This window comes from Stegostoma tigrinum, chromosome 29, assembly GCF_030684315.1.
Source record: "Stegostoma tigrinum isolate sSteTig4 chromosome 29, sSteTig4.hap1, whole genome shotgun sequence".
NCBI classification, from domain to species: domain Eukaryota; kingdom Metazoa; phylum Chordata; class Chondrichthyes; order Orectolobiformes; family Stegostomatidae; genus Stegostoma; species Stegostoma tigrinum.
Window position 1 is genome coordinate 16,816,399 of NC_081382.1, and position 23,024 is coordinate 16,839,422.

General features: G+C 42.1%; 1 protein-coding gene across 24 annotated transcripts in view; it reads left to right on the forward strand.

Moving 5' to 3' along the window:
* Positions 1-23,024, forward strand: part of tncb (tenascin Cb) — a 315,004-nt gene that overhangs the window by 200,460 nt on the left and 91,520 nt on the right. For all 24 annotated transcript variants that reach the window (XM_048558919.2, XM_048558920.2, XM_059638277.1 and 21 more), the window contains 3 exons: positions 14,284-14,855; positions 15,212-16,711; positions 20,942-21,205. In XM_048558919.2, coding sequence (XP_048414876.1) covers positions 14,387-14,855; positions 15,212-16,711; positions 20,942-21,205 — 2,233 coding nt within the window. In that variant the 5' untranslated portion in view covers positions 14,284-14,386. The remainder of the gene's footprint in view (positions 1-14,283; positions 14,856-15,211; positions 16,712-20,941; positions 21,206-23,024) is intronic.

The window sequence follows — 23,024 nt, forward strand, 5'->3', positions numbered from 1 at the left end:
CTGGCTAGGATTTTCTCATTCTAATATTTTCTATTAATTAATTTTTTACTCATTCTTTGCTGTTCTTTATATCTTCCAATTTCTGACTTGCAATTCATTTTTGCAGAATGTATTTTTTTCTTTCAATTTGATACTATCGTTAAGTTCCTGAGTTAGCCATGGAAATGTACCCTTCCTTTAATTTCAAACTTTCCCATTTAATATATGCATGAAGAAGTATAATATATTTTACGGACACAATTTTATCATTTCAAATGTTTTCTGTGGGGTGTGTACTTCTGACTTCAAACCTTCAGCTCTTGTGATTAAAAAGTTTTGTCGCGTTCTGTCAGTTTGTATTACTATAAATTGCTAGTTTAAATATTACTGTCAGCTGTCACACTTAGTTGCAGGCTTGGGCCACTAGGAGGCTCCCTGGGGTCAATTTAGCAAGCCATTCTCCCAACTCTGACACTAGATTCAACATCAGGAAAATGGCACTCATGCACTCGGTACATTTAGACAATGAAGGCCATCAGTTTAATTGGGACAAGATAACCATAGTAGCCCAAGCCAGATATAGAGATGCACAGGAATTCCTCAAGGCATGGTTCTCCACCCATAATGCAATCAACAAACATATAGAATTGGACCCCATATATAAAAGCAATCAGGATCAAAACTGGAAATGATACGGCTCACAATAACAGACCAGACAGTATAAATTCCAAGTGGAGTAGAATAACATCACTTCATCGGTGGCTCCACTGATGATGTCACCTCGGACGGTCTGAATGAGAACAAGCCAGCTCAGCGAGCAAGTCAACAGCATCAGGTGTTTGTTGTTTTATGAGTTAGAAAGCAATTCCTGAAAGAATGAATAAAGTAGATTCAATGATAATTTTCAAAACAGAATTGGATCTTCACTTGAAGAGCAGAGCTTTGCAGAGCTGTAGTGAAAAGAATGTGTTCATCATCCTATGGTTGATTTCATGGGCCTAAAAGAGAGATGTTATGAAAAGTGATTATCATAGATGAGGATAATGACAGGCATACAATGTCTAAATATTTTCAGACTTGTCATACTGTTGAACAAATTTTCTATAAGACACTTTCTACTGTGAAACAATTAGAAAAGGCCTTGGTATCAGAATACATTATAATGTAATACATCATTTCTTCAGTTATTGTTTAGAACAAAGAGAATTTGAAGCCTTAAAACTCAGCCTGAGTTGTGTGCTGTCTGCTACTGACATATGTCAGCACATAAAATACATTTACGCTCAAATTCATTCGGGTTCCATGCCATTACAACAAAATGAATGAAAGTTGTTTGATTTACACGAAAAGTAGATAATTTGTATAGGCAAGTTGCTGACCTGGTGGTGAACTTAAAAATGCGCCCCCCATTATCCAGATAATTTGTGGCTTTCATGATTTTGAGTTCCTGTAATGATGGGATTCACTCACTGCAGTCATTTCCACATGAACTAATTAATACTGGCAGACGAAATTCTTCTGTCAGTGATTTTAATAACTACTAACTCTTTTACTTTAGCAATTTGGTGCCTTTTCGGAAAGGCAAGATGGAGTAATTTTATAATATCACATTTATGAGTTAAATGTTTATTTAAAAAAAACCCAAGAGAAGGATGGCTGCTCAGTAATAAAGTAGAAATTGGCAAAGGTTCTTAGCCATATTTACATGCCTCCTAGTGCTGGCTAGAAACCAGCATTGGTAAAGGCTTCCTGAAGGGACTGCGTGCTTTCTCTGTTGGACTTCAGGGTGTGAGGTCTGGCATGTTGCTAAAAAAAACAAAATGGAGGAAGCCCTTTTAGACTCAAGTCAGCAGTTAGAAATCTCTGAGACGTTTAAAGTCGCACACCGTCATTTTCAAAACAGTCAACGTAAAATTTGGGGGCTGATACTCCAGGCACTGCAAAGTCTCTGAGGCAGCCAGGATAGGTTCTTGGGCAAAAATGGTGCATTAACCAGAGTTTAGTGCAAGAAGGTAGCCCTGCTAGGAGTTCTTTTTGATCTGCTGGGATGAAGCCAGGCAGAGCAGCACCAGCTACAGCAGCAAAAGGGACAGGTGTCTAAGGTGGACATCTTTCCTTCCAATGGGGAGATCGAAATTATTGCTCTTCCAAATTTCCGGCACTGTTAAAAGAAAAAAAGAGTCTGCCATAAAATGTCTGTGTCAAAAAAGCCAAGCACGATTGTGTATGGCAATTTGGATTGTTATAATTGTGCACAACATCTCAGTATGTTTCAACAAGGCATCGTCTTTGTATTAAAGGTTAATCACCAATTAAATAGCATAAAATGCCTTGACTACCTTGCCACTCAAAATTGTTGAGCTGTGAAATACTCCAACAGTTTATTTCCTCAATTCCAATTCAATCTGTTTTAGTGCTGTTCACTGAATACTTTTAAATATTGATAATTTAAAGTACTACTAGTGGTTGAGCTTCTTTTACAAGAGCTGAGATTTGGGGTAAAAAATGAATCTTAGCCATAACATTACACAATTAAACACTTGCACAGCAATGTTCTGCAGTGGAAATGAGACAACTAGAGATAAATATTGGTCAAGACATCAGGGAGAATTCATATGCTGTTTGAAAGAGAACGACTGGATCTTGTATATCCACTTGAGAGGACAGGGTGCTTCTTGGATCAATGTCTCATCTCAATGATAGAACTTGTCCCACAGTAGCCCTCACATATTGCACTGACTTTGAAGCATTGAATCAATATTATGATAGAGGAAAGCCTAAGGGTGACTTTGGATTGATCTTGTGCCCCTCATTGTCACCTGTTTAAAAAGCATCAATCTGCAGCATGTGTCAACTAGTAAAAGATATTTGGGTGGGGGAGGATAAAAAACATCCACTTTATCTCTTGCCACTGTACTAGAATCAGCGCCTTTTGTGCACGCGGAACAGGATGTCAACTCCCACTCCACCAGAAGTCACTTGTGCAGTGCCACTGTCATTATTGTTCACCCATTGAACGCTCACCACCAACCAGGCCATCCTACTCTCCACTTCACTCGCCACCTGCTGGCAACTTCTCTGGATGTGCAGGCTGCTGCCTCCCTGGCCACTACCCATCTGACCACTCCTCACCTCCCGCCCGTTCACAACCCTGCTGCTTCCTTTGCAGGGGACAGTAAACAGGGAACGGAGCAGGGCAGTGAATTGTATGGAGACAGTGAGGGTCCGGAGCAAGTGTGGTGGCACGTGAGGAAGTCAAGTGGTGTGACTGTGACAAGAAAATAGTGATCGTGGCATTTTGAACTGGTCTGTTGGGGATCAGTCTTCAGTGGAAATGAAATCTTTAACCATGGCATTACACTGGTAGAATAAAATCACACAACAGTTTGGGTGCTTAACATCTAAGGAGAAGATAATACATCTTATTGGTGCTGCACTTGTTAATATCTTTGCATTGATCAATATCACTACTTGAGACATGCCTGGCTGTAATTTAAGATGCACTTTGTCTGTATGAGTGGTGACTGCATTCCTGCAACTCAGGGGCAGAAGCCACAGTCGAAAACAATTTGAAATCATTGTAGAAGATTGAACCTGCAGCGATAGTGTTACTTTAAGAAAGAAGTTATTATCATGCTGTTAACTAAAGAACCTTTGGTTATGGAATTATATTGGGACATAGTTAAAATTATAATGTATATTGTCAATATGATTTGCTATGTTGTGGCATTTTATACATTGGTACAAATGTCTTGTTTATCGCAAAAAAAAATAGTGATTCCCAGTTTTTAAACTGGGTTCAGCAAATAGATATGAACAGCTTGAATGAAGCTTTCTCCTATACGCAAAAAACAGGCTTTTTGTTTGCCTAGTTTATATTTAAACAGGAAAAGACTGCCATTATGACACTAAGGAATTCAGAAAATCAACAAGATTATTTCAAAAAATGTAAACCAACAAATTTGTTAACTTTTATCAATAACAGGACTGATTGTTTATTGCTTAGTAAACTTTGCAGCTATCTCTCCCGCAGGCTGCAATCAAAATGTTAGCAATGGTGTATTTGGATCATTTAAAATAACTATTTTCTAGCTTCTGTGGACAATCACTATTTAACTCAAGATTAAGTTTGACTTTGCTACATTAGCTGATTATATCTGATCAGAACAATATCTGGGGAAGTCTTCATTCCTGTAAAGAGGTTTAAGGCTCGAAGCAGCAAATTAGTCTTTGTTCCTACAACATTAGATACTGGGTAATATAAGGAACCATAGAGTCATAGTCATAGAGTCACACAGCACAGAAACAAGCCCTTCAGCCCAACTCATCCCTGCTGACCAGGTTCCTAAACTGAACTAGTCCCAATTGCCTGCATTTGGCCACGCTCCTCTAAACCTCTCCTTTCCACATATCTGTTCAAATGTCATTTAACTGCTGTAATTGTACCAGCCTCTAACACTTCCTCTGACAGCTTGTTCCAAATGCACACCACCTACTGTGTGCAAAAGTTGCTCCTCAGATCCCTTTACAATCTTTTCCCTCTCACCTTAAACCTAGGCTGTCCAGTTTTGGATTCCCCTGTCCTAGGAAAAGACCAAGGCTATTCATCTCTCTCCACCTCTCATGATTTTATAAAATTCTGTGAGGTCACCCCTCAATCTCCTTCCCTCCAGGGAAAAACATCCAGACCTATTCGACCTCTCCTTATAACTCAACCCCTTCAAACTCGATAACAACCTTGTAAATCTTTTTTACACACTTTCCAATTTAATAAATTCTTCCTATAGCAGGATGACCAGAATTGCATGCAGTATTCCAAATGTGGCCTTACCAATGCTTTGTACAGCCGTAACATGACGTCCCAGCTCCTGGTTTCAATTAAAATTCTTTTGTCGATTGCACATATGTAAAATTCAACCACCTGCTGCCAACTTTGCAGACAGTGAGACGTTCCCAGACACATTTACTGTGCATCAATAATTATACGGTGTGAAATGGAACATTCTGCAAGTTGGAACTTCTTCAGAGTCTGATTTCTTAACGAAATTGTGTTGAACAATTTTATTCTTTCCTCTTTTCTACTACTTCCCTCAATGTTTAAGGTAAACTAGGTCACTGCATTTTCAGCTAGGATTTGACCGCTTGATCTTTCTGCTCTAATTTTCAAAGGGAGGATGGTTGGTGGTGACATTTGTTGCAAATATATTTTCAGACTCTTATTCGATTAATCACTTACCAATTGCAACTAGGCAGTGGAGACAAAGATCTTGCATACCCACGATGTACTAAAATTTACAGCCCATGTGAAAAACCATGTGCACTAATTTGGATAATGGACAGAATTTTTTTCACTTTAAGCAAATCAGCAACCCCAGTACAATCACAAGTAACAGTTTTGGAAAATATTTTATTCCCTAATCTTCCAGATTAATTGCACTAGTTGATTTCTTAATACATTTTTAACATGGTATTCAAAACCATTCAAAAGTTATTCAAAAGCATCTTTGCACTCAAAGGGATTTTTTTTTAGAAATTCTTGAAGGCTTGTTATTAAGCTGAAATACTGGCAATTTCCCAATGGTGATTAATTCACCCTGGATTACATGGCCAGGTTTGGGAGTGGGACCTGCTTCCATGCAGTGGATCAAAAATAGTATAAAAGATTACTGAAACTTGAGTTGCACTCTACTGAATACATGCTTTAAAATTTAATGATGGTACACAGTAGATACACCAACCCTTGTGGAGGTTAAAACCAATTGGGACCTCCAAACCAACACTTTTAAAGACCCTGGCAAACATTCTAATGACTTGCAAGCAACAATTTGTCATTGATACCTCCTTCACAGCATCCTCCATTCATACTAGAGTAAGAACAATCAGAAACCAGTTGGCCCAATACAGATTGTACGTAGAAAGGATAATGAAATGTGAGGCTGGATGAACACAGCAGGCCAAGCAGCATCTCAGGAGCACAAAATCTGACGTTTCGGGCCTAGACCCTTCATCAGACAGGGGGATGGGGTGAGGGTTCTGGAATAAATAGGGAGAGAGGGGGAGGTGGACCGAAGATGGAGAGAAAAGAAGATAGGTGGAGAGGAGAGTATAGGTGGGGAGGTAGGGAGGGGATAGGTCAGTCCAGGGAAGACGGACAGGTCAAGGAGGTGGGATGAGGTTAGTAGGTAGGAGATGGAGGTACGGCTTGGGGTGGGAGGAAGGGATGGGTGAGAGGAAGAACAGGTTAGGGAGGGAGGGAGGCAGAGACAGGTTGGACTGGTTTTGGGATGCAGTGGGTGGAGGGGAAGAGCTGGGCTGGTTGTGTGGTGCAGTGGGGGGAGGGGACGAACTGGGCTGGTTTTGGGATGCGGTGGGGGAAGGGGAGATTTTGAAGCTGGTGAAGTCCACATTGATACCATTAGGCTTCAGGGTTCCCAAGTGGAATATGAGTTGCTGTTCCTGCAACCTTCGGGTGGCATCACTGTGGCACTGCAGGAGGCCCATGATGGACATGTCATCTAAAGAATGGGAGGGGGAGTGCAAATGGTTTGCGACTGGGAGGTGCAGTTGTTTATTGCGAACCGAGCGGAGGTGTTCTGCAAAGCGGTCCCCAAGCCTCCGCTTGGTTTCCCCAATGTAGAGGAAGCCGCACCGGGTACAATGGATGCAGTATACCACATTTGCAGATGTGCAGGTGAACCTCTGCTTAATGTGGAAAGTCATCTTGGGGCCTGGGATAGGGGTGAGGGAGGAGGTGTGGGGGCAAGTGTAGCATTTCCTGCGGTTGCAGGGGAAGGTGCCGGGTATGGTGGGGTTGGAGGGCATTGTGGAGCGAACAAGGGACCCATGGAGAGAGTGGTCTCTCCGGAAAGCAGACAGGAGTGGGGATGGAAAAATGTCTTGGGTAGTGGGGTCGGATTGTAGATGGCGGAAGTGTCGGAGGATGATGCGTTGTATCCGGAGGTTGGTGGGGTGGTGTGTGAGAACGAGGAGGATCCTCTTTGGGCGGTTGTGGCGGGGGGCGGGTTGTGAGGGATGTGTTGCGGGAAATGCAGGAGACGTGGTCAAGGGCGTTCTCGACCACTGTGGGGGGAAAGTTGTGGTCCTTGAAGAACGTGGACATCTGGGATGTGCAGGAGTGGAATGCCTCATCGTGGGAGCAGATGCGGCGGAGGCGGAGGAATTGGGAATAGGGGATGGAATTTTTGCAGGAGGGCGGGTGGGAGGAGGTGTATTCTAGGTAGCTGTGGGAGTCGGTGGGCTTGAAATGGACATCAGTTACAACCTGGTTGCCTGATATGGAGACTGAGAGGTCCAGGAAGGTGAGGGATGTGCTGGAGATGGCCCAGGCGAACTGAAGGTTGGGGTGGATGGTGTTGGTGAAGTGGATGAACTGTTCGAGCTCCTCTGGGGAGCAAGAGGCGGCGCCGATACAGTCATCAATGTAACGGAGGAAGAGGTGGGGTTTGGAGCCTGTGTAGGTGCGGAAGAGGGACAGTTCCACGTAACCTACAAAGAGGCAGGCATAGCTGGGGCCCATGCGGGTGCCCATGGCCACCCCCTTTGTCTGTAGGAAGTGGGAGGAATCGAAAGATAAGTTGTTGAGGGTGAGGACGAGTTCGGCTACGTGGATGAGGGTGTCGGTGGAGGGGGACTGGTCGGGCCTGCGGGACAGGAAGAAGTGAAGGGCCTTGAGGCCATCTGCATGAGGAATACAGGTGTATAGGGACTGGACGTCCATGGTGAAAATGAGGTGTTGGGGGCCAGGGAATTGGAAGCCCTGGAGGAGTTGGAAGGCGTAGGTGGTGTCACAGACGTAGGTAGGGAGTTCCTGGACCAAAGGGGAGAAAATGGAGTCCAGATAGGTGGAGATGAGTTTGGTGGGGCAGGAGCAGGCTGAGACAATGGGTCGACCAGGGCAGGCAGGTTTGTGGATTTTGGGAAGGAGATAGAAACGGGCCGTGCGGGGTTGGGGAACAATGAGGTTGGAGGCTGTGGGTGGGAGGTCCCCTGAGGTGATGAGGTCATGAATGGTGTTGGAGATGATGGTTTGGTGCTCGGGTGTGGCGTCATGATCGAGGGGGCGGTAGGAGGTGGTGTCAGAGAGTTGGCGTTTGGCCTCGGCGATGTAGAGGTCAGTGTGCCATAGTACCACTGCGCCGCCCTTGTCTGTGGATTTGATGGTGAGGTTGGGGTTGGAGCGGAGGGCTGCCCGTTCTGCGGGGGAGAGGTTGGAGTGGGTGAGAGGGGTGGAGAGGTTGAGGCGGTTAATGTCTTGACGGCAGTTGGAGATAAAGAGGTCGAGGGAAGGTAGGAGGCCTGGGGGTGGTGTCCAGGAGGAGGACTTGTGTTGGAAGTGGGTGAAGGGGTCAGTGGAGGGAGGGTTAGGCTCCCGGTTGAAGAAGTAGGCATGGAGGCGAAGGCGGCGGAAAAACTGTTCTATGTCCAACCGTGACTGGTATTCGTTGATGTGTGGTTGTAGGGGGACAAAGGTGAGCCCCTTACTCAGGACTGACCGTTCGTCCTCAGTTAGTGGGAGGTCTGGGGGGTAGTGAAGATGCGGCAGGGTTCAGTGTGGCTGTGCCCTCTGGGGTTGCTGGCTGTGGAGGTTGTGGGCGGAACGATGAGGTCGTCGGCCGTTGGCGGGGTTCCGTCGGTGTCGGCCGTGGGCGGGTTCCATTGGCGGCGGCCGTGGTTCCGTCGGCGTCGGCCGTGGGCGGGGTTCCGTTGCTGGTTGGAGGATCGGGGTGGGCAGCAGCAGCTGCGGTGAGGGTGGTGTGTGAGGTGTTGTAACTGGAAGTGGAGGCGGTGACTGCAGCAGCCGTCCCGGAAGTGGTGTGGCCGGCGGAGGCGGATGTGACGTCATCAGTGGGGTCTCCAGCCGTGTCCTCATGGTCAATGGCGGCGGGTGCATGGTTGGGGAGGGGCAGGGACAGGGGCAGACTCGGGATTTGGGAGGCGCAGGAATTCTCTTGTGGGTGGCAGGGGCCAGTGAGTTGGTTGTACTTACGATTTTTGGTGTCCAGTAAGGCTGAGTGAAACTGGGTGTTCAGTCTGTGGATCCTGCAGAGAATAAAAAACAGCAGAGGTCCTTTGCAGGTCTGGGAGAGGGAGGGTCTGAGCTGGGACAGGCTGGATAGCAGTGTGTAGAGGTGCTGGCACATGGCTGCGAGTGTCTGTTTCAGGACTCTCAGGGAGAAACGCTTCTGAAGGGTCTGAATATTCTGGGTGTAGAGGTGGTCACGGTTGGGGCCAAATTGGGAAGGCTGAAATGTAGACTATAGTCCATTGGGGATGATCTGGTTCCGTAGGCAGGTGCTGAGGAAGGTGATGTGGCTGTGGTACCTGGTTTGCTTCAGGACATGGTCGAGCAGTTTCAAGGCCGAAGAGATTACAAGAGAGTTGCAATGGGAGAGAGATTCACTGAGGTTGGTCCGGAGGGAGGAGGGTAACTTCTTCAGGTTAGGCATCCCTGGAAGAGGCTTCGCAGTGAGGTTAAAATTGTATCAGTGATAATGGGAACTGCAGATGCTGGAGAATCCAAGATAATGAAATGTGAGGCTGGATGAACACAGCAGGCCCAGCAGCATCTCAGGAGCACAAAAGCTGACGTTTCGGGCCTAGACCCTTCATCAGAGAGGGGGATGGGGTGAGGGTTCTGGAATAAATAGGGAGAGAGGGGGAGGCGGACTGAAGATGGAGAGAAAAAAAGATAGGTGGAGAGGAGAGTATAGGTGGGGAGGTAGGGAGGGGATAGGTCAGTCCAGGGAAGACGGATAGGTCAAGGAGGTGGGATGAGGTTAGTAGGTAGGAGATGGAGGTGCGGCTTGGGATGGGAGGAAGGGATGGGTGAGAGGAAGAACAGGTTAGGGAGGGAGGGAGTAGAAAGGATCCTGTCGTAAGCTAAAAGTTCCTCTTTACTCTCTAAATTGAGCTTGCATCTTGTCAGTTAAGTGGTCATCTGAACTTTCACCTCAAATGTGAGACAATAACTCAGAAGTGGCTCTAGCGAGCCTTTGATCGTAATATTCCAGTGTTGGTAATTAGGAAACCACCCTCGGAGCCCAGTTCAATTGAGAGTGAATTTTGTATTAATGAAGTGAGTGTTTAATCGTAGGAGCCATAGTGATATCTGGATGTCAACCCCACCAGGAGAGATGTGTGTTCCTGGTGCAGCTAGGAGAACTTCACATTGGAGGTGCGTTCTGCACAATTGTATAGTTAATTAGCCTCTCATGGCCATTGTTCTCAGGACATCAATATGGAGGAGAATTCCCCCCACTGAATGGGTTGTGGTCACAACTTTGGTTGTCATATTCAAGCAGATCTGTGCTGGAGGGACAGTGAGGAGCTTTCAAATTTCTGCTGACACTGCTGGGATGCCACTTTGTGTTAAAAGTTGGGCTGCAGGATCACCAAGACCAATGTTGTGCTGGCACATTTTTCAGCATTGTCAGCATTTCCCTCCCCTTTCATCTCAATTATAAATGATTTAATAGCAGACCACTCAGTAAACAGACTCGGGATCAGATACAATCAGCATGAATTTACAGAAGAGATATCATGCTTGACAAATCTGTTGGAATTTTTGAAGATGTAGCTAATACGGTTGAAAAGGGGGAGCCAGTTCATATGTTTACTTGGACTTTTAGAAGGTTTTTGACAAGGTCCCACATAAGGGACTAGAATGTAAAATTAAAGCGTATGAGATTGGAGGCAATGTATTGACACGTATAGAGTACTAGCTGCCAGACAGGAAACAAAGAGCAGGATGAAATAGGTTTTTTTTCCAAGTGGCAAGCAGTGACCATGAGACCATATGATATAGGAACGTATTTTGTCCCATTGCCCAGATAAGTGCTTGAATAAGGAATGTTGGGAGTGAAACGGGCCATGAGCAAGCAGGAGGGCCTAACTGGCTACCTGCCACTGATAGGTGAGTACATTCCTCAGTCTGATAAACCTTTGTTGCAGTCCCTCCATAGCCAGAAATTCCCTCCTCCGATAAAGACTCCAAAACAGCACCCAATACTCCAGGTATGGTCTCAAGATGCACAAAATTACATCAATACATCCTGCTCTTATCTCAAATCCTCTTGCAATTATCGCCAACAAACTATTTTCTTTCTTTACCATTTGCTGTGACCTGCATGTTTACTTTCAGTGACTGGTATATATCTCATTGCATTTCCCCCTTTCCTCATCTATCACTATTGAGATAATAATCCACCGTCCTACTTTTGCTACCAAAGTGGATAATGTTACATTTATCTACAGTATGCTGCATCGGTCATACATTTACCCACACTGTCAACTTGTCCAAATTACACTGAAGCTTCTCTGCATCCTCACAGATCATGCTCTTACCTAGCTTTGCAGACTTAGAGATATTAAGCTTCAGCCATGATTGAATGGCCAAGCAGATGCAATGGGCCAAAATACGTTCCTATATCATATGGTCTTATGGTCACTGCTTGCCACTCGGAAAAAGATCTGTTTCTTCCTTCTCTTTGTTACCTGTTTGGCAGCTAATACTCTATCCATGTCTGTACATTGCCTCCAATCTCATGCGCTTTAAGTTTACATTCTAATGTCTTATGTGGGACCTTATCGAAAATCTTCTGAAAGTTCAAGTAAACATAACTACTGGCTCCCCCTTATCAACTGTATTAGTTACATTTTCAAAAATTTCAACAGATTTGTCAAGCGTGATATCTCTTCTGTAAATTCATGCTGACTATATCTGATCCTGAGACTGTTTACTGAGTGCTCTCTATTAAATCATTTATAATGGACTCTTGCATTTTCCCACTTCTGGTATCAGGTTAACTAGTCCATAATTCCTTGTTTTCTCTCTACCTCCTTTTTTAAACAGTTGGGTGACATTGTCTACCCTCTGATCCCTACGAACTGCTCGAAAATATATCGTACTTTGAAAGATGACCACCAATGCACCCATGATTTCCATGGCCATTTCCTTAAGTACTCTGCAATGTAGATTATCGGGCCTTGGGGATTCATTGGTCTTTACTACCATTAATTTCCCCAACATGATTTCCCTCCTAATACTGATTTCCCTTCATTCCTCTTTCTCACACGACCCTGTGGTTTTCCAACATTTTTGGGATATTATTTATGTCCTCGTTTGTGAAGACAGAACCAAGATGTGTTTTGAATTGGTGTGACATCTCTTTTTTTTCCCATTATAACTTCCTCTTTCCAGACGGGAACAGCACCATAACATAATCCTTTCCCTCTTTGCTCCTTGTTCCACCTCCTAAACAACCTTAGTGGGACTAGCAACATTCAATCCTTAAGTGTTCTGCTCAGAAAGGAAATCTCCACATTTATGATTGCAAACGCATGTGGAATTATTTCCAGCACTCTACAGATTTTAGTGACTAGACAATAAGGATCAGATAAAATGCCACAGATCATTTTCTGAACATTAAAACTAAATTCTGCAATGTTGGTCTGGGTGATTTACTGAGCTTTTCAATAGTGAGAAACCCAAGAGGTGTGGGACTTCTACCAAGGGAACATAATTCTACAAATAGATGAAACCTATAGCTGGTGTGGTTAACAAGGTACTTAGCACTTGTGTCTTCATTGCTCCGGCCCTTAAGTATATGAGTTGGGACTTTAAGTTGAGGTTATACAGGTGAGGCCTCTTCTGGAATACTATGTGCAATTCTGATCTCCCTGTTAAACAAAGGATATTATTATGCTGGACAGAGTTCAGAAAAGATATACCAGGATGTTGCCAGGAATGGAGGGCTTGAGTTAGAAGGAGAATCTGGATAGACTGGAACCTTTTTCATTTAAGCATAGGAGATTGAGAGGTGACCTTCTAGATGTTTTTGAAATAATGAGAGGTGAATGGTAAGTGTCTTTTCCCTAGGTTGTGGGTATTTCAAGTGTAGGGGCTATATTTTTAAGGTGAGAGGGAAGAGATTTAAAAAAGACATGAGGGGCACTTCTTTTTATACAGGGTGTGGTCCGCGAGTGGAATGAATTTCCAGAGGAAGTGGTGGATGCAGATACAGTTACAATATTTAAAAGACATTTAGATAAGTGCATAAATAAGGAATGTTTGGAGGGAAATGGGCCACGTGGAGGCAGCTGGGACTAATTTACTTTAGGATTATGGTTGGCATGGGCAGGTTGCACCAAACGGTCTGTTTCCATGCTGTATGACTGTACGACTCTATGAATGAATATTGCTGACCACATGATATGCAAATGGATTTCTATCAAAATACCCCTTAAAAATTAGTGAAGAGACAATAAGATTGATCCCGTGTTGCTATATTTAAAGATTTAAAGCAGAAGTTTGAAATGTTCCCAGAAATTTTATGGTCTTAGTTATACCTGGGTTAATGTGAAGTTACAATGATGGAAGGCTGTGCTCCTCAATCATGCATACAATGTGCCCTCAGTTTCGTACCTGGTTACACTGCACTCTTATTCCCGACATCAAAGTACATATCTTTGTGACATACTGATGTTCCAATTATGTGAAAACATAGTAACACTTTTATATAAAGATCAACCAGATTGTAATTAAATGTTACTGATTCTTATGCAAAGATGATTGAAATATTTTTAAAAATTAGGATTTTATTTCAGGTCTTCATTGTTGTTAATCATTGCAATTACTGCACCAATTTCCTTTTCCAGGTCCTGAGAAATTGGCCTGGATCACTGACAGTGCTATCCCAATAAAGATCCACTGTCATTGTGTCAAAGGAGAATGTCCAGTTTCCCTGTTCTAAAGTTCTCTTATGTTCACTGTCCACCTCACAGTTTAAGATAAGCCTTCACGCTTTATCTAAACTGGCAAGTGGTTGCCGATTATGTTGAAAGCTATGTCAAATGTTGTACAATTTGTAAGCCATCCATCACACAAATCGATTGAAGGGTTGACTGGAGAGGACAATTTCTCAATGGCTGTCAGATTATTTATTCTAGCTGTGTCTTGCTGTGGCAGATTAATGCAATTTCAATCATGCCTATGGCTTCTGTGTTTGCAATAAAACAGTAAGGCTGAGATCAGAATTGTTTTAATCATCAGTAATAATGAATAGCCATTGCTGTGATTAAGACTGCATTTTAAATCTATCACCCTACCATTTAACATCATTTTAGATGTCAATTTTTTAAAATTCCTTTGCTTAATTTGATTGTCTCAATGTTTACAAATACAATCACTAAATTTTGTTCCATGTATGAAAGATTACAAAATGTCATGCCAGTTCAAGAAAAGAGTGGGACTCTTACACAACTTTTTTTCTTGATTTCATGCAGATAAATTGAGTCAAAAGGAATCAATTCTTTTACACATTATTGCTTGGTGCTATATCCATAAACAAAACTGACTGCATAAACTGGAAGAATACAAAGCACCAAAATGGGCTTTCAAAGGCACATTTTAGTTTGTTTCATCACCGCTATTTTAGTGGAACATAGCCATGAAGGAATTATTAAGAAAATTATTAGACAAAAGAGAGACATCTTGCAGCCAAAAGAAGAAAATATCACTTTACCACTCGGAACACAACCTATAAACTTCAACCACGTCTACAACATTAATGTTCCTCTTGGCTCCCTTTGTTCAGTGGACCTGGAATCCCCTGATGGCATTGCAAGACCCAAAGCTGACTCCAGTGAGCAACACATAGAGCAGACTGTTGATGGTGAAAATCAAATTGTCTTCACTCATCGAATCAATATCCCACGTCAGGCCTGTGGCTGTGCGGCAGGACCTGATATCCGTGACCTACTCAACAGGTTGGAGACTTTGGAAAATCATGTATCCTTATTACGCGATCAGTGTGCTAATGGAGGATGCTGTGGAAATGGTGCACAGCAAGGAAAAGGTATGAAAGTAGCAGCTATATGCTATAGTTAAATAATTGTGGGTGTCTCGACACAATGTCTGTGATGTAAGCTGGGAACTATACCACTTTTAATTACTATATTGTATTATATTACATTATGTTATATTATATTATTTTATACTACATTATATTACTATACTATATCAATTACTTCTTTACTACAAGTAGTTGGTTTTTAACTTCATATTGTAATTTATTCTTCATACCATGCTTAGCATATTGCTTAGGTATAATTGCAATGCCCAAGTGATTAATACAATTTAAGCCTTTTAGTCTTGATTGCCTACTTTATTGGTATTGTGTCTTGCTGTACACTAATAAACATCTGTGCTTAGGTCGTGTTGATGTAAAACCATTCTGTGGTGCACATGGAAACTACAGTACAGATACCTGCGGCTGTTTATGTAACCCAGGCTGGAAAGGAGAAAATTGCACAGAACCTGAATGCCCAGAAAATTGCAATGGAAGAGGTACCTGCATTAATGGCAAGTGTTTGTGTGAAGAAGGTTTCACTGGAGAGGACTGTAGCATTGAAGTATTCTGCCCGAATGACTGCAGTGATCAAGGCAGGTGTATAAATGGAGTCTGTCATTGCTTTCCTAGTTACACAGGAGAAGACTGCAGCCAGGAGTGTCGATTTGACTGTGGTGAATATGGAACCTGTATTAACGGAGTTTGTGTTTGTGATGAAGGTTATATAGGTGAAGACTGTGGAATAAAGCTGTGCCCCAACAACTGCAGCAACCAAGGCCTTTGTATTAATGGACAGTGTGTTTGTGATGAAGGCTTAACTGGGCAAGACTGTACGAAACTAACCTGTCTTAACAACTGCTATAATCGTGGCCGCTGTGTGGATGGAGAGTGCATCTGTGATGAAGGTTTTACTGATCAGGACTGTTCCGAAATTATTTGCCCTAATGACTGTTATGATCGTGGACGCTGTATCGAAGGGGTATGTTACTGCGATGAAGGCTTCACTGGTGAAGATTGTGGGGAACTTGTCTGTGTCAATAACTGCAGTAACAATGGCCTCTGCGTCAATGGACAATGTGTCTGCAACGAAGGCTACGCAGGAGAAGACTGTAGCAAATGGGCTTGCCTGAACAACTGCCACAATCGTGGACTCTGTGTCGACGGGGAGTGCATCTGCAATGAAGGCTTCACCGGTGAAGATTGTGGTGAGTTGGCCTGTCCAAATAATTGTAACAATCGTGGACACTGTGATGATGGACATTGCATATGTGATGAAGGCTTCACAGGAGAAGACTGCAGTGAGCTCCTCTGTCCAAACAACTGCAACAATGTTGGCCGTTGTGTCAATGGACGGTGTGTCTGTAACTATGGCTACACGGGAGATGACTGTGGCGAACTAGCTTGTCCAAACAATTGCAACAACCGAGGACGCTGTGTCAGTGGCCAATGCATCTGTGAGGAGAGCTATTCAGGAGAAGACTGCAGTGAGCTGATTTGCCCTAATGACTGCTATGACCGTGGGCAATGTGTCAATGGTCAATGCATCTGCGATGAAGGCTTCACTGGAGATGACTGCGGTCAACTGGCCTGTCCAAACAACTGTAACAATCATGGCGACTGTGTTAATGGTCAGTGTGTCTGTGATGCTGGTTTTACTGGTGAGGAATGCAGTGAGGTGGCATGTTTTAACAACTGTAATAATCGTGGCCGCTGTGTCAATGGTCAATGTGTCTGCGATCCAAATTACAGCGGTGTAGATTGTGGAGATCTGGCCTGTCCCACAAATTGCAATGATCATGGAAGTTGTGTAAATGGTCGATGTGTCTGTCATGAAGGTTACATTAAAGAAGACTGCTCTGCTGGTAAGTGAAACTAACTATTTCCTTCAACTTGGTTTGTCACAAGCAAGTATCAATTTCTTTCAAGGCCTATTTGGTTAGGAGCCTTTGTTATATTTTCAAAATTCATAAATGTCTCTACTAACAGCAACGTCGGGCCTTAACTAACTACATTCAACTTTACATTGTTATCTATTATCTGTAATATAAAAGTGCTATGAATTCTATTTTACTTGCCAAACATTTCAAATTGGAATGATTTCATAATCCAAGATGAAATTAAAGTCACAAATTTCTATTCATTCCCAATCTATTTTTCTGTAGACATTTTTAAGTCATTCTACCATGTGTCGTAGGCACTATTGGCACGGCCAACATTTATTGTTCATCCCTCGAACTAATTGGTTTGTTAGGCCATTACAGGTGATAGGTAAGGATCAAACACATAACGGTGTATCTGAAGTTACATGTAGGTTAGAAAAGGATGGCAGATTCCCTTCTCAGAAGATGAAATTAGTGAGCTAGTTGGGTTTTTAACGACACTATGATTGTTTCATCGAATCGAATGGAGTATCCTTTATTGTCACGTATACTCAAGTACAGGAGTACAGTGAAAAGTTTACACTGTCGTCTCTTGTGGCGTCATCTTAGGTACACAGTACTGAGGTACAAATCTTAGGGACAAAAAGAGGAATAAAAGCAAAGGCGTTGCATTACATTACAGTGATTCATTACATAAGTTAGAAATAATAGAGTTTAACGGAAAAACGTTACAATCAGAGAAACAGATTACAGATAAACATTACATTGTAGTAGCCCAGCTGGGGCTTCCACATGTGGTCTGACCGGCCTCACAGGTCACTGACTGCCCGCGCCAGACTCTAAACCAACAACAGTGCCTGGTCTGGTCTAGTCCTCCAGCCGCTCCGCACTGTTCCAGGCCTCCAGCCAACTCTGCTCCAGCCCAGGCCTCCAGCCTGCTCCGCCCTGCTCCAGGCCTCCAACACGCTTGCTCCAGTCCCCAGCCTCTTCATACAGCTCCAGCCCACCAGCCTGCTCCGCCCCAGTCCCCAGCCTCTCCGCACCACTCCAGCCCACCAGCCTGCTCTGCCCCAGTCCCCAGACACTCCACACCGCTCCAGCCCACCAGCCTGCTCTGCCCCAGTCCCCAGACACTCCACACCGCTCCAGCCCACCAGCCTGCTCTGCCCTGGTCCCCAGGCACTCCACACTGCACCAGACCTCCAGCCCACTTAGCTCCGGTCCCCAGCTGCTCCAAGGTAAGCTTTCTTGTCAAAAAAAAACTTTAAAATCTGAGAAAAAAAGAGACAGAATATGAATAGAGGAGAAAAGCAGATGGATTGACAAGCCCAAACACTGCCTTCTTCACCTTCACTATCTTGAGGAATGTTACCATTGCTAAGAGAAGCTTAAGTCCAAGTTTATGTCATTGAATTTAAATTCCATCAGCTGTCTGGTGGGCCTCTTGGTCCACTGATATCAGCATTACACCACCATCTTCCAGCGTTTAGATATTGATTGTGCTTTTAGTTATGTTATAGGATTGTGCCAAAATTAGTGATGTATATTTAAACAAATGATCCTCAGGTTAAAAATTACTTAGGTATGCAATTGAATTGCTCACTGTCTGGTTTTCAAATCGGAGCAAAAAATAACCTATGTGAATCCAAGAGATTTTCCCTATGCTTGATAGACCATGCCAAGCCTCTGCAGTTCATAAATACAAGTTATGCACACTGGACCGAAACCTGAGCTCAATCGTCTTATGCTATCTCCAGTTAATTTTTTGTGATAGACACCGTGGACAAAATATTGGCACTGTTTATTCTCTGCAGTCTTCTTGTCTGGTATGTCCAGAGATACATGATTTAAAGTAAATAAATGGGATAAGTATCTTTTTTATTTCATTCCTCCAACATGACATATTGATTCATCATTCTTTTCAGTCAAACTTTACTTGTTTCCTTTCATACATTTTCCTCCTTTTGTAACTTCAGCCCTCCTTGCCCATGGTTACCTCTCTCGGTCAGTTGAGTAAGTATGTTTAGAGGAGGGGAAATCTCAAACCGTCAGTTCTTTTCCCCCGCATTCTTGCCCGAGATGAAATCTTCCAACTGTAGCTCATTCTAATGAGTTTCCTCAAAGTTATGCATGGTTCTCCTGCCAGTCAGAGCTGGAATGTAAGCCTACCTTGAGAAAGTGAAGTTTTATGCTCTATGTTTGGAGCAATTTGAAGTGGCAACAATGGCCTAGAGTATTACCTCTAGACTATTAGTCCAGGGACATTGGTCATGTTCTGGGGACCATGGCAGAGGGTGGAATTTGAATTCAATAAAAAACAGCTGGAATTACGAGTCTAATAGTGACCATGCAAAACCAATTGTCAATTGTTGGGAATACTCATCTGCTTCATTAACATCCTTCAGGGAAGGAAACTGACATCCTTACCTGGCCTGGCCTACATATGACTACAGACCCTAAGCCTGAAAAAGGTGCCACAAGCTAATTTTAACTGACTGAGGCAGTCAAAATGGGACAGATTGCCTCTATGGGAGGAGCAGGGGTGAGAGACTTAATTGGATGGCACTTTCCAAGAACCTGTCATGGGCTGAGCAGCCACTTTCTAAGTTATGTCTCTGCTATTTTATAAGAAGACTGATAATCTGCACAAAGTTAAATGAGAGTGCTCAGTCCTCATGAGCAGGATATTCCACAGAAAACAGAAACTAATTTAATTTTAATAGAAAGGCCTGTTTGCAAGCAACATATTATTAAATTATTTCAACTAATTTTAAAAGAAATATCAGATCCAAATTTTCTTCATTTGAAATTAAAATTTGATCAGCATATGGCAATCACTGTTACATTGGAATATACTATTCAGCCAAAACAATCTCAGAGATGCTTAGAGTCATAGTGTTATACAACACAGAAACAGACCTGATCAGCTCTCTGATGAAGGGTCTAGGCCCGAAACGTCAGCTTTTGTGCTCCTGAGATGCTGCTTGGCCTGCTGTGTTCATCCAGCCTCACATTTTATTATCTTGGATTCTCCAGCATCTACAGTTCCCATTATCTCTATCACAGAAACAGACCCTTTGGCCCAAACGATCCATACTGAACATGATCTCAAACTAAACTAGTCCCACCTGCCTGCTCCAAGTTCATATCCCTTCAAATTCTTCCTACTCATGTAATTATGTGAACTGAATGATCAAAAAGCAAATGTGGCAAGTGGCTATCAAAATCCCCTGAGAATAAACAATAAATTTGCTATAACATGGGAAATCATGTGCAAACCTTGTGGTGATGCTCAGATTATATTGTATATGTATCACCAACTACTTGTTTACAAGAAATTGTGACACATTAACTTAATTAATTACCATCTATGGATCCAATCTCCACCTAAAGTAGTCAAACCATCTCCAAATGCAGAAGTATACTATATCAAATCACAGAATATGATTATATCCTTCCCAAATGGAAATAACTGACCTGACAAAAATAATTGGAAAGAAAGCAATAGTTAATACTTGCATCTCATAGTTAACTGCAATAGTAATGATTTCCCAAAGATTCACACATCCATTCTTGAATGTTGTCCGAGTCTAGAAGACTGTTCCAGTTCAATTTCTGAGCATCCAAGATTTTACCACTGGGGGCCTTCCTTCAGCTGCCTGAGAACTAAACTGTAAAATTCCTTACCATACCTCTCTTCCTCCCTAGTTTGCCTTCTTCCTTTTCAATATTCCCTAAAACCAGAATTAGCGTTTTCCCTAATATTTCCTTATGTGACTTTATACCATATTTTGTTTCATAATGCCTCTATGAAGTGCCTTGAGACATTTTAATACATTAAAAGTTTGATACCACCCAGTACTTACATTATAGATCTCACCACTCTTTTTTAAACTCCATCATATTTACTAAAACAAACATACAGAAAAGTAATGTAAAATGCATAGAGGGTTACAATACACTGCAGTCTTTTTTAAAATAAATATTCCTTATTATTTGGTTGGCTCTTTCTTTTATGGTTACCTCTTCCTTCATGTGCCCACTTGCCTCATTATCATTATGCTTAATTTCTCGTTTTAAGCAGAGTCTTTGCCCAAATGTCTCTGTTTAGAAATTTTGATCAAGTGCAGAATTGTAACCAGTGTCAGACTATAGTTACCTTAGTATTTTTTGAGTTCAAAATGTTATCACAGGACTTTTATCTTCCGACAGTTTCTCCCCCCAAAAATCTAAAGGTAACTGAAGTGGACCCTAAAACCATGGATGTGGAATGGTATAATGAAGTCCGAGTAAATGAGTATCTTATCACCTATGCTCCAACTACCCCTGGTGGTCTACAGTTGGAAATAAGAGTACCTGGTGACCAAATGACATCCGTCATTCGAGGACTAGAGCCAGGACTCGAATATTTAATCAACGTTTACGCTATCCTTAACAACCAGAAAAGCATTCCTGTCAGTGCCAGGGTAGCAACACGTGAGTACTGCCAGTCCCTGTAAGAATGTCCATTTGCATATCTGAGCCTGTGAACAGCAAACTTATCCGTCTGTTATTTGTTCATGACATTGATGCTAGGAACATTGAGAACAATATGAGTTGTTAATTGGGAGAAAGCAAATTGACATCCCAGGGCAAGATAACAAGCAATTAGTGTGATTGACAAAATGATATAGTTGGCAAATAGTGCTTTTCTTTCAATTAAACAAGTAACTTAAACATCTGAGCTCGAAACATAATATGACAAAGATGCTGAAAATATGCATATTTAAAACAACAGCATATTTATTTTTATAAATAAATCTAAATTGACCCATACTTTGCTAACCATCTTTAAAATCATGTTTCTGGATTGTTTGTTTAGAGATTTGACATGAAGTCATAGACTAATAGAATGTAAGTTATTTATTATCAACAGCAACAAAAAAAAGCTAGAAATTTATTGTTGATAACGTAGATATCTGTGTTTGTCAAATTCCTCACTCTATTTTAGCATCTGAAACAATCTTAGCAAACACAGAATATCAACACTGTAGCTTCATTCACAATGATGTTTGTGCAGAATTTGAGAAATAACCAATCCGTTTTTCCAGCTAGTTTCTCTGCAAAAGTAAGTGATTAATTCTAAAATAAAAGATCATTTTTAAAATGATATGAAAAATTGGTCATTAAAAGGCTATTCTGGGTACTCATTTTGGGTTAACAAAAAGTATTCACGTCAGCAAGACAATTTTGTTGCCATTAATTTCACTGGCTGTTCAAACCTTGTAAAGGTTCGAAATTGGCATCAGCAGAACATTTATGTTGAACTTTTTGGTCGATGTATTTCATCTTGTATGCTTTAAAACATATTACCCAATTAGTTGTGTGTTTCATCCCATTGTGTGTGAATAAGCCTAACCTGAAATTCCAAATACAGTGGTAATAGCCCCAAAGGAAATTCACTAAGATGACTGTAAAAGTATTTTTTTCACTGTAGATAAATGGAGTACTGAACAGAAATGCAGAAACCATAAAAGTCACATATTTTATAATTAGTTCCATTTCTTTATTTTTTTGTCAATCGCAAGCAAAAATTGTTAGCTTAATTCGGGACATTGATAATGAATACCGTTTGTTGATATCTGAAAGCATAGGGTCAGAAGAATGAAATCTTTGTCACTCGTAAAATGAAATTTGTTGACTGATTTCACAAAAAATAGCACACTGACCTTGGAAAAAAAATGAAACAGGCCTCAGATTTTCACTTCAAGTACTCTTAAGTTCTTCCCATAACCTTTGGTCTGTGTTTTATCATTGCTATCAATAGCTGCATTGATGCATCATAACATAGATCTCATTGCATTGATGGATATAGCCTGGGAATTAACTTCAATATGATCTTGTCAAGAATAAATGATTCAAACATGTAATATGGAAACAATTCAAGCTGAAACCATTGTTTGAATTTATGCCAAAATCAATGCAAAGCATTGGCAACTAGCAGCAAATATTTCAAGTAAAGATTGATTTTTATATCCGGTTTGTTTAAAGCCATTCTCAGGTTCAGTATTTTAGGGCTACAGGTTAATCTGTGCCTTGCCTTTCAGACAAACTTCTGAATACTGTTGATGTTAGCAGTTTATTTGAAAGAGAATAAAAATCAAGATGTTACTCTTAGTTTTTAAAATGCATTCAATCTATAGCCCTGCAATATTTCAATCAGGTTTTTGCAAAGATTTGTAGCTCAGGTTGTGGATGAGGTTGCTCACCAAGCTGACTTGTTTTCATTCAAACATTTCATCACCATGCTAGGTAA